General features: G+C 40.8%; 1 protein-coding gene across 1 annotated transcript in view; it reads right to left on the minus strand.

The window, feature by feature from the left end:
- LOC137201166 (Na(+)/H(+) exchange regulatory cofactor NHE-RF2) overlaps positions 1-12,517 on the minus strand; it is a 31,933-nt gene extending 19,416 nt beyond the window's left edge. The window contains exons 1-2 of the mRNA XM_067616080.1: positions 11,695-12,517; positions 10,367-10,660 (exon numbers count right to left, since the gene is read on the minus strand). Coding sequence (XP_067472181.1) covers positions 10,367-10,660; positions 11,695-11,901 — 501 coding nt within the window. The 5' untranslated portion in view covers positions 11,902-12,517. The remainder of the gene's footprint in view (positions 1-10,366; positions 10,661-11,694) is intronic.
- Positions 12,518-13,423: the final 906 nt, after the last annotated feature.

Below are 13,423 nucleotides of genomic sequence, written 5' to 3' on the forward strand. Positions count from 1 at the left end.
CACAACATACTGCACCAACAAAATGAACCCAAGCTTTTCTAAAGACCACACATTTATTCCACATAGTATTTTGCACATAACAGTGTTTTTGCCTGATTTAGCTACAAAAATGAGACAACCTATGCTTTAGCTAACTGTTTGTAGTAAGTTTAAACCTGAAACAACTATATTTAAGACTAAATCGGACAATAATTTTAGCTCATTATTAACTTCTCTCCCACTGAAATGAATCTACAGTCTGTGTATCATCCTGTCTTCTAATTACAGTATATGCTGTATTTTATATTTAGTACACGGAAGTGTATCTCACATTTATTCTAGTGCTTTGGCAACATGCAACACAAGTGTACTTACATGTCATGCAATTACAGCCATTCTGTGAGAGAGCTTTAGTTTCCATGAGAACCTGCTGTATGAAGTTGATTCAATTTTCATGGACCTATTTCATGCTACAGAGGCTTGTGGAAAATGCAGAAGGAAAATGATCAAAAGCACTGATGAGGACAAACAAACTGTCCAAAATGATACTCAATATCTGTGTCCACATCACTCACCTACTGTACATCTACAATGACTCTTCTACTCACCACAATGACTGGTTATCAGCCATTATTTCAGCCTACTGTATAATAATGGATGTTAGTGGAAGTATAAAGACAAGGAGACAGAGAGAGAGAAAAGAAGACAAACCCACAGGTGGATTAAACCCCCCTCATACATTTTTTCCATCCGTCTCTTACTATTTTCCTACACTTCATTCTTCCTTAATCTCCTATTTTACTGCTGCTTCACCCATCCACCCTCCATGTCGTGGCATTTCATGTCTTCCTGAGCCCAAATTCTTTAACCCTTTCACTCTCTCTTATTTCCTCTCCCTCCTCTCTTATCTTTGAGTGGAGTGTGAGGAGTGAAGTGGCTACAGAAGACAACATTTATGCCAATTTGCATTTAAATGTCAATTTAAATTGTGTGGGCTGCTGCTGGCGATGCTGATATATTCAGCAGTTAAGTGCTGCTATGTGTGTTTGTGTATGTGTGTTTGTGTATGTGTGTGTGTGTGTGTGTGTGTGCGTGTCACAGATGAGAGGAGTTAGTTTTTAAAGGTGATTATTCTAGTCTTGTCTTTGGTCGTTTCAATCTATCTTTAGATTTGTAGATTCTTTTAAATGTTTCAAAAAATCAAATTCTTGTCAGTTTCTCTCTCTGTCTATGTTTTTTACTTGTGTGATGGTAGTGCAGTTGATGTTGATGATGTAATGAGTGTGTGTTTATGTGTCCACACCCCTGTTATCAGTGCGTGGCAGATATTCCTCGTCACTTGGTTAGGACTAAGAGAGAGAGAGACAGAGAGGAAAGCAATAGAAGCAAAGAATCTGAGGAGTATTAGGCGGTGGTTGTGTTTGTGTGTATATTTCTTAAGAAATTCAAGCTAGAATGATAAATTGGCTGGGCTGATATATCCGCAGATACAAGCATATTGCTGATACACTGGAATCAGTGTATATGTCAACCGATAAGTAGTGAAAAATTGTAGTACAGAAATGCCGAACAAATTTTTGAGGTCATCTTGGTCACAATTCAAATCTAATGTTGCATATTGATATCAGTAACGGTCTTTGAGCCCTCGGTTGGGCTAAGAACCAAGGCAAGAAATGTGTGCATATGATATGCGTAACAAGTAGGCTAATAGATTAGTTTTTTTGAGTGAAAATGTCAAAAATGATCTATTTTCAAATCTTCAGGTTTTGGACCGTTGGTTGGACAAAACAAGACATTTGAAGACTCCACCTCGGACTTTGGGTGTACTACGATGAACATTTTTAACCAAAGGACTATCCATTTAATCCAGGAAACAGTCAGCAGATGAATTTATGGTGAAAATAATGATTAGTTGCAAGCTTATATGTATTTAAACAGCCTGGGCCCCACTGTATATGTGACAGCACGCAGACACAAACATACTCTGGGCCTCATACTGTAGATGACACCAGCCCAAAGCTTTATGTAATTCTATGTGTGTGTGTGTGTGCAAGAGACAGCAGATATGTATAAAAATAGCAAGATAAATAGATCGCTAAGATTTCTGTCTCCAACTTTCCAAAGCATAATGAATCAATTAGAGGAGATTCCTGTCTGCAATGTCACATCGTCTCTCATACTTTAATGGATATTCACCTCACACACATAAACTAAATCTCCCCTTCTTGTTTGTCAAATGTTACTCAAGCACATATCGAATTCTCAGTTCATCCATAAGGATACAAATCCTCTCCTACATCGCATCTACTCGACTCCCACAAACAGAGCAAAGGACGGCTGCAATTAAACCGATCCAAGGTACCGATTTGTGACAGCAGAATCTAATCCAAGAACAAGGCCAGTGAGACATTAGAAAACAAATGCCTGAGTGTGTTTTTTTTTCAAGGTTTGTGTGAGCACTGCGTGGATCAATGTGTGGGAATGTACGCTGGCTCACAGCTGTGCGTGCAGCTACAAAGATACAAACTGAATATGTGAAGGGACTGAACATGGGTGAGTGGGAGAGCGGGAATAACATCTCAGCACCACTGTGGTTAAACCTGTGAAACAGCACAGTTGTGACAGCGAGGCTGATGTTGAGTGTGCTGCTGCTTGTCAAATGATAGATCACAGATAACAATAGCAAGACATTCGGTACAAAGCTCTCTTCATTGCTTTTAAGGACTTCTAAAGCAGCGGTGATGGGGTAGAGCGATGGAGAATTTCTTACTGCCTTCCTCCTGAGTTCTCTGTCTTTACAATATTTGATTCTCTTTTTTCTCTCTCTCTCTCTTTGTTGGCAGCGCTGTGTGTGGGCAGCACATTGATCGATCCTCGGCCTGGTCACAGCCGACCTACGCTCCACTGATATTCTCACATCCAACAACTGATAGTTAATAGATGAGATTAAGAAAACAGAGATACAGAAGCAGAGAAAATCGTTTATTGGGAAGTCAGAAAGAAACTGACAAAATACCAGTGTCAGGTGTTCAAAAAAAGGATTTCAGACATCAGTCTTTCAAAGACAGCAGGAGGTGACAGGCTTGTATTCCCACATTCTGACCCAGTAAAGGTTTTACAAAAGTAGTGCAATCTATATATAATGCTGAAGATTTGGGTCAAGCTTCTTAATTGCTATAGAAGCAATTTGTGGATATGAAGAGTTCAGCTTCATATTCCATATAATTATGATTTGGGTGATCACTTGAGATCATGGTGTTCTTTGTTATTTTACAAGTATTTCAACTTAATCCATGACACTGTGACTTCATCGTTTTCTGGGTTAACGAGGGCAGCATCTTTATTTACTTTATTATCAGCTCTGCACAGGGAGATAGATATAATACGCGGAGACACACAGCTGTGTTCACTCTCACACTCACACACCCACACACTTTTCATACAATACACTCAGTTGTGCATGTCTCTCCTGCATTACCCACCTTACGAAATTCCACCCTTTCTGCTCTTTAATTCCCCAGACGCACACACACACCCGTTCCCCACTTGTGACCCTTCCACATCCTACAGGCCATGTTTTTACTCCAGGAATTTGGTTAACTCTCTCTCTCTCTCTCTCTCTCTCTCTCTCTCTCTCTCTCTCACACACACACACACACAGAATCCAGACCTTTGCATCTTGATGTAACGCAGTTGGTATTCAAAGGAGGGGGGAGGAGGTCTTGAACACCAGCTCCAGATGTTAGCAAAAAGAATTGCACACTCACTCGCTCTCACCAATGCACAGTCACTTAAAAATCAAATGTGTGAAAACTCATATTTTCATCTGATGTCTTATAGGGATAGGTTGCTCTTAATAAATACTCACTTTAACCACTCTCACGTGTTGTTGAAGTGAATATTGGGTGAATGTTGGTTGATGAGCCAGGTTAAATAAAGCTTAAAGTAATTAAATGCCTCTTCTTTGCCAGAAAGAGAGAACTGAGGAGGATTTCTGACATTGTTTCCATGCTCCCACATCAATGTCGACTGTACTGCTACTGTTTGTAGCGTACACAACCTCAAACGCCCCGTTTTCTCAAAGCCACAAGAAACAACCTCACATTTGTTCACCTCTTACGTCTGGGTGGCAGACAAAAATTGTGCACAGATGATCACACAGGCTGAAGTGCTGACTACCTCCAGACAACTTGCACTGTGCCGTGTGTTGTTATATTAGAGGCGACAGACAACATCTTTTTTCCCTATTATTATTATAGGCAAAATGAGAAACTGAGCCAGGGAACAGGACAGAGATGTGGCTCTATAGAATCAGGGAGCCTGAGCTGCCATTTCATCTTGTACTGTTATAAACCAGAGATGATCCTGTTTTGGTAGCAGGGGCACATAGACCACAAACCAAGAGAGCATTTAAAGAATAATGTACCACACAATAAATTAGAGCCATTTGCCTTGTCATGACAGTTTTACATCTGCAAACAGACGGTGGAAAACTTGAGACAGGTCAGAAAAAAAAGGGATGTTACTATATGTGTTTATTCAATCCTCACCCCATGACCTCAACCCCTGACCGTTAAACATTGTGCTCTCTGTCCATGCTTTTCTCACGCTTTCACTGTGATACCACAATCACATCTCTTAAAATGTACCGAGCCTAAAGATGCACATGTGTAAGTATTTACAGAAGTTCTCTGTAGGAAGATGTTGTGAAAACTGTTAGGAATCTCTTGTGTGCTTCTTCCCCATGTTTGTCTTGTTTAGTCTCTGCTGGTGTTTAGATGGTTAGTCAGAGGCTTCACCACCTGTGACACACATGCACAAATATGCACATGTGCCCTTAAATATAAACCAAACTAAAAAACACAATATGTTATGAATCATGTGTCACACAAAGCTTTTGACCATGCAAAAATGTGCATGCACACACAGACCTCAACCAAAGATACACACACTCTCCTCTCCAACTGTTTTAACAGATGTGTGTGTGTGTGTGTGTGTGCTCTATAGAGAGCAGATGATCTCTACCAAGCCTCTGCAAATCCTACACATGTTGAGGGGAAGTTTATTACAACAAGGTGCTGTTCACATGTAAGTCTGTATGCTAGTAGTCGGGTCAATCGTCTGACCCCCACCAGTCTGGACTACAACAACTGTTTCATGTTGATTTGTGCCTGACTGAGTTTCTAAGCTCCAACGCTATGGGAAATAACCTTAGGAAAAAAAGTCTAATTAAAGACAGTGTGTGTTCTCCACACTCCATCTCTTCCATTTTCTCTTTGCCTCTTCATCCCTTCCTCTCACTCTTTATAACAGCCCTTAACTTTGCCAAAATGTGCAACTGTATCTTTCCAGCATGGCAATTCTGATGCTGACCATTGTTACCATAGCAACGACTTTCTGAGTATTTCCTAACAAGCTTGGTGTTACCAATCAGGAGTGCAGCAGGACTGGAAAGAACAACAAGGGGCCCACAATATGTCTGTGTGTGGCGGAGGTCTTGCCACAAACTGAGAGGGGAAAAGCAGGCCAAGGAGAGGTCAGAGAGCTGCAGGAGAGCACCAGAATCAACATCTCCCCTAAAATGCAGCACCTTTGAGCCAGGAACATGTTTGTGGAGAAATATATGCTGACTTCTCCAGTCTCTGTTTGTCTGCTTGGCATAGTGGTGAATCAGAATTGAAGTATGCCTAAGTAGCTTGACTATTTGAGAGTATGCAGATTATTTGTTCTTTTTTTTATAAATCTTTAAGGCTCGGACTCCTAATTTTAATTAAGTCTGTGGTTCAAGTTCAGGAAAACACATATTTGTGTTACACATTAATTAATATTTTGTTTTCTGGCTCCTCACATGTAGAGAAGATGCTAAATTGACGTGCAGATAATGGTACCGCTTGAATGTTGCACAAAGTTCAGTTTGTGTAAAGATGTGTGCACAAAAAACCCAACACGGAAGTGAATTAATACAAACATGCAATGAAAATGGAGAGATGCAAATTCTGATGTAAATTCTGTGGGAGACTTAGGTAAAATTGTCCACATGGCAGAATATCTAGTCATCACTCTTTTCATTTCACAATAGGTTTATGTATGTGTATGAGCGTGTGTATGAGCGTGTGTGTGTGTGTGTGTGTGTGTGTGTTTGCAAGTTATAAAAAGGTCCAGGTTAGAAAGTGACACCTTACACTTTATCTACAGCTTTAGTGACAATGACACATCCACAAGACACACCTTGGTGCATGTGTGTGTGTGTGTGTGTGTGCGCAAAAGGGAGAAAGACAAGCGCAGAGGCAGAGCACTGACACCTCATGTGTGTCTCGAGGTAAGACGATACATCTCAAGCCAGAGTCATAACGTTCTTCTCCTTGAAGCATCTCAAACTGGCACAGACAGACTTAAGCATCAATCATCATTCCTGTTATTTGTGTTTGCTGTAGTCTGCTGGCCACTTTCATGCCTTGTGAGCGAATGATTTAAGAAAGTGAATGAAAATTGTTGGAGAGAAGTGACTGAACTAAGCTCATGTCTCAATTTAATACAACTTCCTCTAATCTTATCACAGAGAGATGGACTGCAAACTGTGGCTCAGTTCAGGTCTGTTTTATTTGGCCCAGTTAACTTTACTTGGATTATCATTTCAATAAACTATAAAATTTTACACTTAACTATGACATACTCTAAAGTAATACAGAATACACATGTTTAATGTTACACTAAATATAATACAAGTTCTGTTATAATTTTCAAGGTTAAAGTGCACTGATTTACACGCTATTCCTCCAGAAAGTCACTTACGCAACCATAGTCAGGCAATTTTTTTAAAGATTTTTTTTTCTAGTATTTTTTTTTACCTTTATTTGAAAGCTGAAAGTGCAGAGAGACGGGACACGTGGGTAGAGAGAGAGAGATGTGACATAAAACAAAGCCCCTTGGGTTGAATTAAACTGCAGATGTTGTGGCTATGTGTGCATCTTAACCAGCAGGCTACTGGGGCGCCCTGTCTAGGGAGTCTTTCAACGCTCCAAAACACTGTTACATTGTTTTATCAGCTTGATACTTCATGAATTTTCCAAATTTTATGAGAATTTCTTATAAACATGATTTTGATTATGACATATTTTAGAAGTACTCTATAGCAAATGACAAATTACTTTGTTTTGGCATCTCAGAGATGCTCAGCTGTAAAACATGGTTAAGCACAGATACCATGGATTTTCATATGCTCTGTATCTGTGACAGTACTGTTTACACAGAACTGTCTCCTAAATAACAAATAACTTTATTTGGATTTCTGTTATTGGAGTTTCATAACAGTTTTATAAGTTTGTTAATAAGAGCTCAAACTGGGAGTTAGACCTCTCTTGGGTCTAATGTCCCCAAACATAAGTAACGTCATCTTCATCAAATGTTCAAGCATAGTTTGTGACAAGTAATGGAATTATCACTTCAATACTTTCCTACTTTTTGGGTTTTAATAAGGTCAAAAAAGGAAAAAAAAGTATTAAAAGAAGATAATGAACTGAGTTAGAAATTGAGTTAACATTTCTATCTATTGAGTCAGAAATGCATTACGAAGATGGAGGGTATAGATACACAACCTATGTATCTATGTAGACTATATACTGTATATGGACACAAGCACAGACACACAGGAGCAGTGAGTCTGTCGCTCAGCAGACTCTCCTGTCTGTATCACAAATCAAGAGGAAAGTAAACATGAGAGGAATGCAACAAAAAAGAAACCTGGGGGATGAGTGGCCATAAAACAGAGGAAAAATACAGGCAGTGTCATGTAACCTGGGGAACACACACACACAAACACACACACAAAACCCCTAGTGGGGATATTTACTGGGTAAATGTGCAAGTGATTATAGTTACAGAAAAGGTTCATGTTATCCATGTTTCTGCTGTGACCATGAACATACTACATGTGTGTGTAGAGTCTGTGTTTTGTGTCCTTAAGAGCTTTTGACTGACATCTGTAGCTGCAAATAATCCTGTTGCTTTGAAAGTTTTAACCAACTACAGTCACTGAAATATAGAGAGCAGAGGAGAGGTGAGGAGAGAAGAAAACAAATGGTAAAACTCCAGACGTTCTCAAGCTTTTGAATCCATTGCTATAATTCTACTGTTGAAACACTTAAACATGGTCCTCATCTTCCCACTATAGTTACATTCAATCTTCAAATCTAATCTGCTCAAAGTAAAATGAAACGGAAGCAAAAACACACAAAATAACAACAGTGTGAACCATGCTGTGCAGCTCACTTTGTCCTATTATCTGTCGATCTGCTGGTCGAATGTTTACAGACTATTATACAATCTTTAGCATCCTTACTGCTGAAAACATACAGTTACAAAGGCAAAACCCCATTTGCACACACACTGACGTACTGGCACATGTACAAGCAGTGTCAAGCATCATATCATCCACAACTTTTGCTTTCTCCCCCTCCCCTGCCCCAGTGAGGGGGGCCCACTTCCTGAACCTCCTTCCAACAAGTCTACTAGGTTGTTATTGGCTGCTCAGTTTTGGGTTCCCTCGGTCCAACTGCTGCTTGCTGCCTGCTGCTTCCCTCATTCTTTTTCTCCTGCTTTAAAATATGAAAAGAAATCCGCTGCTCTCAGCAGTTTCTCTCTGCTGTTGATCAGAATAAAAAGAACAAAATGACATCTCACGACCAACTGAGGCGACTATTACAGCTGTGAAAGACAAGCAATGAATCTATATTTTTTTTAGCTACAATAGTTCAGCGATTGTTTCCCTACTGCTTTTGTTGTGGTAATTATACTGTGTTGATTGCCAGAGCTCCTTGCCAAACACATGGACTACTGACTACTACACACAAGACATAACATGCTGTATCAGCGCGCAGTGTCAACACTGAGACTGCATATCTGTGGTGGAACAGCTTCCTTTGAGATGCTAAAGGAAAGAGAAACTTCCAATCATTTACAGACTGAAAAAGTGAGGTCAGCAACTGAATCACATCGCCGTTCAACCAAGTGAGTGAAAGAGGAAGGTTTTAAATGCTCTGGACCAGATGGGAAATAAATGTTTGCGCCTTCTTCAGCAGCAATTGTGGTGATGAACAAAGCATGAATCCCTTAAGTCCATTAAGTTAAATGTCCATCAGCAGAGAGTGACTGAAGTGAAAACTCTCAGTCTTACCTAAAACAGCAGCTTAGACATTTTCCTCCAATTTTTCCTGCTTTTCATTTTTGAACTGCTAAAGCCTTTTTGGCTCATCCTTTCTTTCCATTCTTTCATTAGAAACGATTAAAGTCTGCGAGAAAGAGAGAAACGAGAAACCTCTAAACATTTCCTGAGCCTAGCTAGGGCCAATCCGACCCCACCAACCACTGCGAGTTCTCCCCACAGGTCACAAAGCCAGAGCTGAACAAAGACACACACACACACACACACACATTTGAGATTTAACTGATTGGCCTTGTCACTGCTCTTGTAGAAAATAGTGCCTGAGTGCCGTTCACATATTGGCAGGGCGACCCTAAGTGGAAACACATGTTGTGTAAATGCATACAGCAGAAGTTTAGCGGCCTCGTCTCGCTGATAGGGACCATGTGAAACCAAAGATGATCAGATCTCTGGGTTCCAGGGGAGACAGAGACAGAGCGGAAACACATCCTGTTTTCCATGTCAACATGGAATAATCAAACAGTGAATTAAAAAAAATTGAAACAAAAATGTATCAAATGTCTATTTTGCGTTATGCAATTCAGCGCAGACCCCTAGCTATTACAATATGCATAAAAATAAACACAGGAAGATGAGATGTGAATGGCCTGTAAAACTATTCCCTCTAGAATATCATTTCACAATGCATGATCTATGGGACAAAGGCATTCAAAAAATCTCATAGCCAGTAGTCCTTATTCATAGATTTGTTTTTATGATTTCCATGAATTTCCTGTTCTGCAGAAGAGTCACTGTGTTGTCCCTTGCCAGATTTCTAACTTCTGACCGGTCCCGCCCTCTGACCTTTCTAGTCCTCTTTGACCCCTAACACAACATCTGGAAGCTTTAAACTGACAAAACAAGTCTGGGGTGAAAGCATGTCTGAGCTTAGGTGACTCTCAGCAAGAAAGTGCATGAGCGTATGTCCCAAAATGTCAAACTATTGCTTTAAAAGATCAATTCTCCTTACAAATTCACATGTTGATTCCCTTTTAGGGATCACATGCTTTTATGTGCAATTGTTTTTACCAACAAAAGCATTACAGAGAACCACACTGTTGGAAGCGTGCAAGAGTGCACATGATGATGATAAGTTGAAAACAAATGGAGATGATCATGACTGTAACAATATTGATGTTATTATTCTTAATCCCACGTGTCCTGCCCTGGTTGGGGGGGTCAGTTTACCTTCTTTGCAGCCTTTGATGGTGACCTCCTGGTGGGCTTCTGCACCTGGCCGCTCAGTGCCACCGGCTGCTTGGACACCGAGCCGTTCTCCTGCTTCTTGCTGGGGGAGGATGGGACTGAAGGCGGAGTAGGGGAAGGAGACACTTGAGGAGAGGAGGAGGAAGGAGGCCCGGTCCCAATGATGGCCATCTCCTCTGTTGCCGTGAGGCGAAGGCTGCGCAGACTTTCATGTGTCTCATGGTCCACCACCAGCAACCTGGTCTCGTTGTCCACAGCCTTGATCCGCTGCACCACCTGTGGAAGGGGACAGGATGAAATGACACTTGGTTGTAATTTAGTGGTCATTTCCTTAGAAAAGTAATAAAATAATCCTGAAAAATAAGCAAAAATGCACAATAAAATCTCAATCTGTGAACTACAAACTACATTACATCTACAAAAGAAGAGTCCCATCACATCAGTGACTGTATAGAAACACTGATGAAAATATAAGGCTTTATATCCAAGAGGATGACAACTGTTTTGATTATATTTAAGTTGCATTATTCAGATATCTTATGAGGGGAAGAGTTCAAAACACGCTCTGAATCAATCATTCACATCATTCATTTACATAATTTTGTGAAAAAATCTAGAGACTTTTTTTAATGAAAGACTTTCTAACAATTAAGATACAAATGGATAGATTGTGACATTATCTGACAACACAAGCAGCTGAGCACAATTAGACAGGTTTTGTTTTAATCTCTGTTGCAACAAGGTTACAGAGAGGACCCTAATACACAAAGTACACAAAGGTAGGTGGTGCTGATGTTCCTCTGTGTCTGTGTGCTTGGGAAAATGATTATCTGAGCCTGCTGTCTCTATCTGAACACTAGCCAAGTCACGGAGCATCTTAGACAGGCGTCCTTGGAAATGAAACAAGGCCTCATGCAAACAGAGGTGGATACACTTAGTCAATAATGCATTTTACATTGACTGACTGAGGCTATATAGACATTTCTAAGCATTTAAAGTACCTAACGTGTAAACATTCAGAGGTGACTTGCTGATTTTCACTTGAAACATCAGTGAGAGACGTGAATATGTGAAGATAAGTTTTAAATAGGTTAAAAGCAACAGGTGAGTGCGTGTGGACAAACTGTCAGTGAAAGAAAACATAGACCAAGAAAGTTTCAACTGGTTGCCCGGCAGGCCTGATAGTTATACAAACCGTCCCGTACCAGTGTCAGGACTGATGCATGCAGCGCAGCCAGTGTGTCCAGTTGATGTACTCCTGCAGCTAACACTCGTCCTGTAACTTTAAATATGAACGAGAATCTACTTGCCTGGTGGTGTGTCTCTTTCTCCACGTTTACACCATTCACTGCAATCACACGGTCCCCGGCGCACAACCCCGACGCTTCTGCAGGGGAGCCATGCTCCACTTTGCGGATCAATTGTCCGCTCTTCCCTTTCTCGCCATGCAAGTGAAATCCATACCCGTTGTCCCCTTTTGTCATGATACAAAGCCGTGGTTTCCGCTCGCTGGCCATTTCCCCCCTGTCGTTTAAACCCCTCTGCAGTGTTCAGCTGAAGTATGATAATTAAAATGCAGATATGGGGAGTTTAGGAGAGCAGGCGCAGGGCTAAACTTCCACGGAGCAAAAACATATCTGCCCGATACGCACGCTTTCCACCATATCCGAGCGAAAATACAAGCCAAACAAATCCAAATGCATTTGAAAATAAGAAATCCCACTGTAAGAAATATGCATGCAAAAAGGCAGTGATGCTAAACTTTATGAAAACAATGCGACCAGTCCAATAGATCGTGTGTCCTGTGTACAAGCTGAAGCGCACTGCTGGCGACTCCAAAACAGATGCGGTGCAGAGTCTTCACAGCCTCCAACAGAGCATCATTACTGTTAGTGCAGACTTGTAAAAGTCGAATAGATCACCAGGCGCTCACCTCTCCCTCGATATTTATCCATAACAAGCGGTCGGAGAATGTGCATTCAGTTATACTGCAGCTTGCGCAGGGTCAGCGCCTTGTGCGCAACAGCACCACCTCCTTCTATCCGGCTACCTGTTTGTTTCTGTGAGGGAACTGAAATATTAAGGGGAAAGACCAGAGGATTCAAAATAATACAATACCGCCCCTATGTGGCAAAAAATGATGTTTGGACGATGTCCTCAACTGATGTTGGGATGATGTTTCCAAATACGCCCACATTTAGATATACATTATGCTAGTATAGCCCATGAAAGTATAGATGAGGATTAGGCTACACGCGCAGCAGGAAATGGTCAGCTTCTCTCAAATGACAGAGATTTAACATTCATTAGAGGTTTAAACCAGTTTAAACCTGATGCCTGTCCGCGGTTTTCCGGACCTTGAGTAAATTAAAATTCACTGGAAATATTAGCCTAATCGAATCATTAGTTCAGGGTTGCTTTGTCCTGGTCTGAAAAACAGTCCTCCTTCTTTTATCCCTCATTTTCTCAATTGACCGTAAACTGGGTTACTGAGACTTAAAATAAAACAAACAAAAGTAAGAAAGGCCCACTTATGGCTAAAATGGTCTTAGTTTGCTGCATAGGAACGCTTCAATTAGACTGCAGCTGAAAATCAGCTGACCACTTCAATGTGGTCACATGGCTACATTTATTTGAGTTTTCACTGGAAGTTGTAGTATGCTATCTCGTCTGCCTTGATGAAGGTATGTACCGCTTCTTTTTTTGAACTCTCATGAGTCTAAATACGCAGGTCAATTCCACGTGGAGTCAAAACTTACACAATACCACATTAAACTTATCACATTTTCCACCGCAAGGTAAAGTAAGAGCATTCACAAAGGTAGTAGCTGTTTTTTGCAGGACTGTTCAGTGGTACACCCATCATAACAATCTGAGCCCATCAGTGGCAAAAACAAACACTTTAAGTGGATGTATTTTGACAGGGTGCAATTGCCCCAAAAGATACATTGAAGCCTGTTTCACGGCTGCTGGCTGAAGTGCTTTTGTTCAATAGTGGACCAGTTTCAAAAACTGTTGTGCCCATTAGTCACTTAGACA

The sequence above is a fragment of the Thunnus thynnus genome, chromosome 17 (genome assembly GCF_963924715.1).
Source record: "Thunnus thynnus chromosome 17, fThuThy2.1, whole genome shotgun sequence".
NCBI lineage: Eukaryota > Metazoa > Chordata > Actinopteri > Scombriformes > Scombridae > Thunnus > Thunnus thynnus.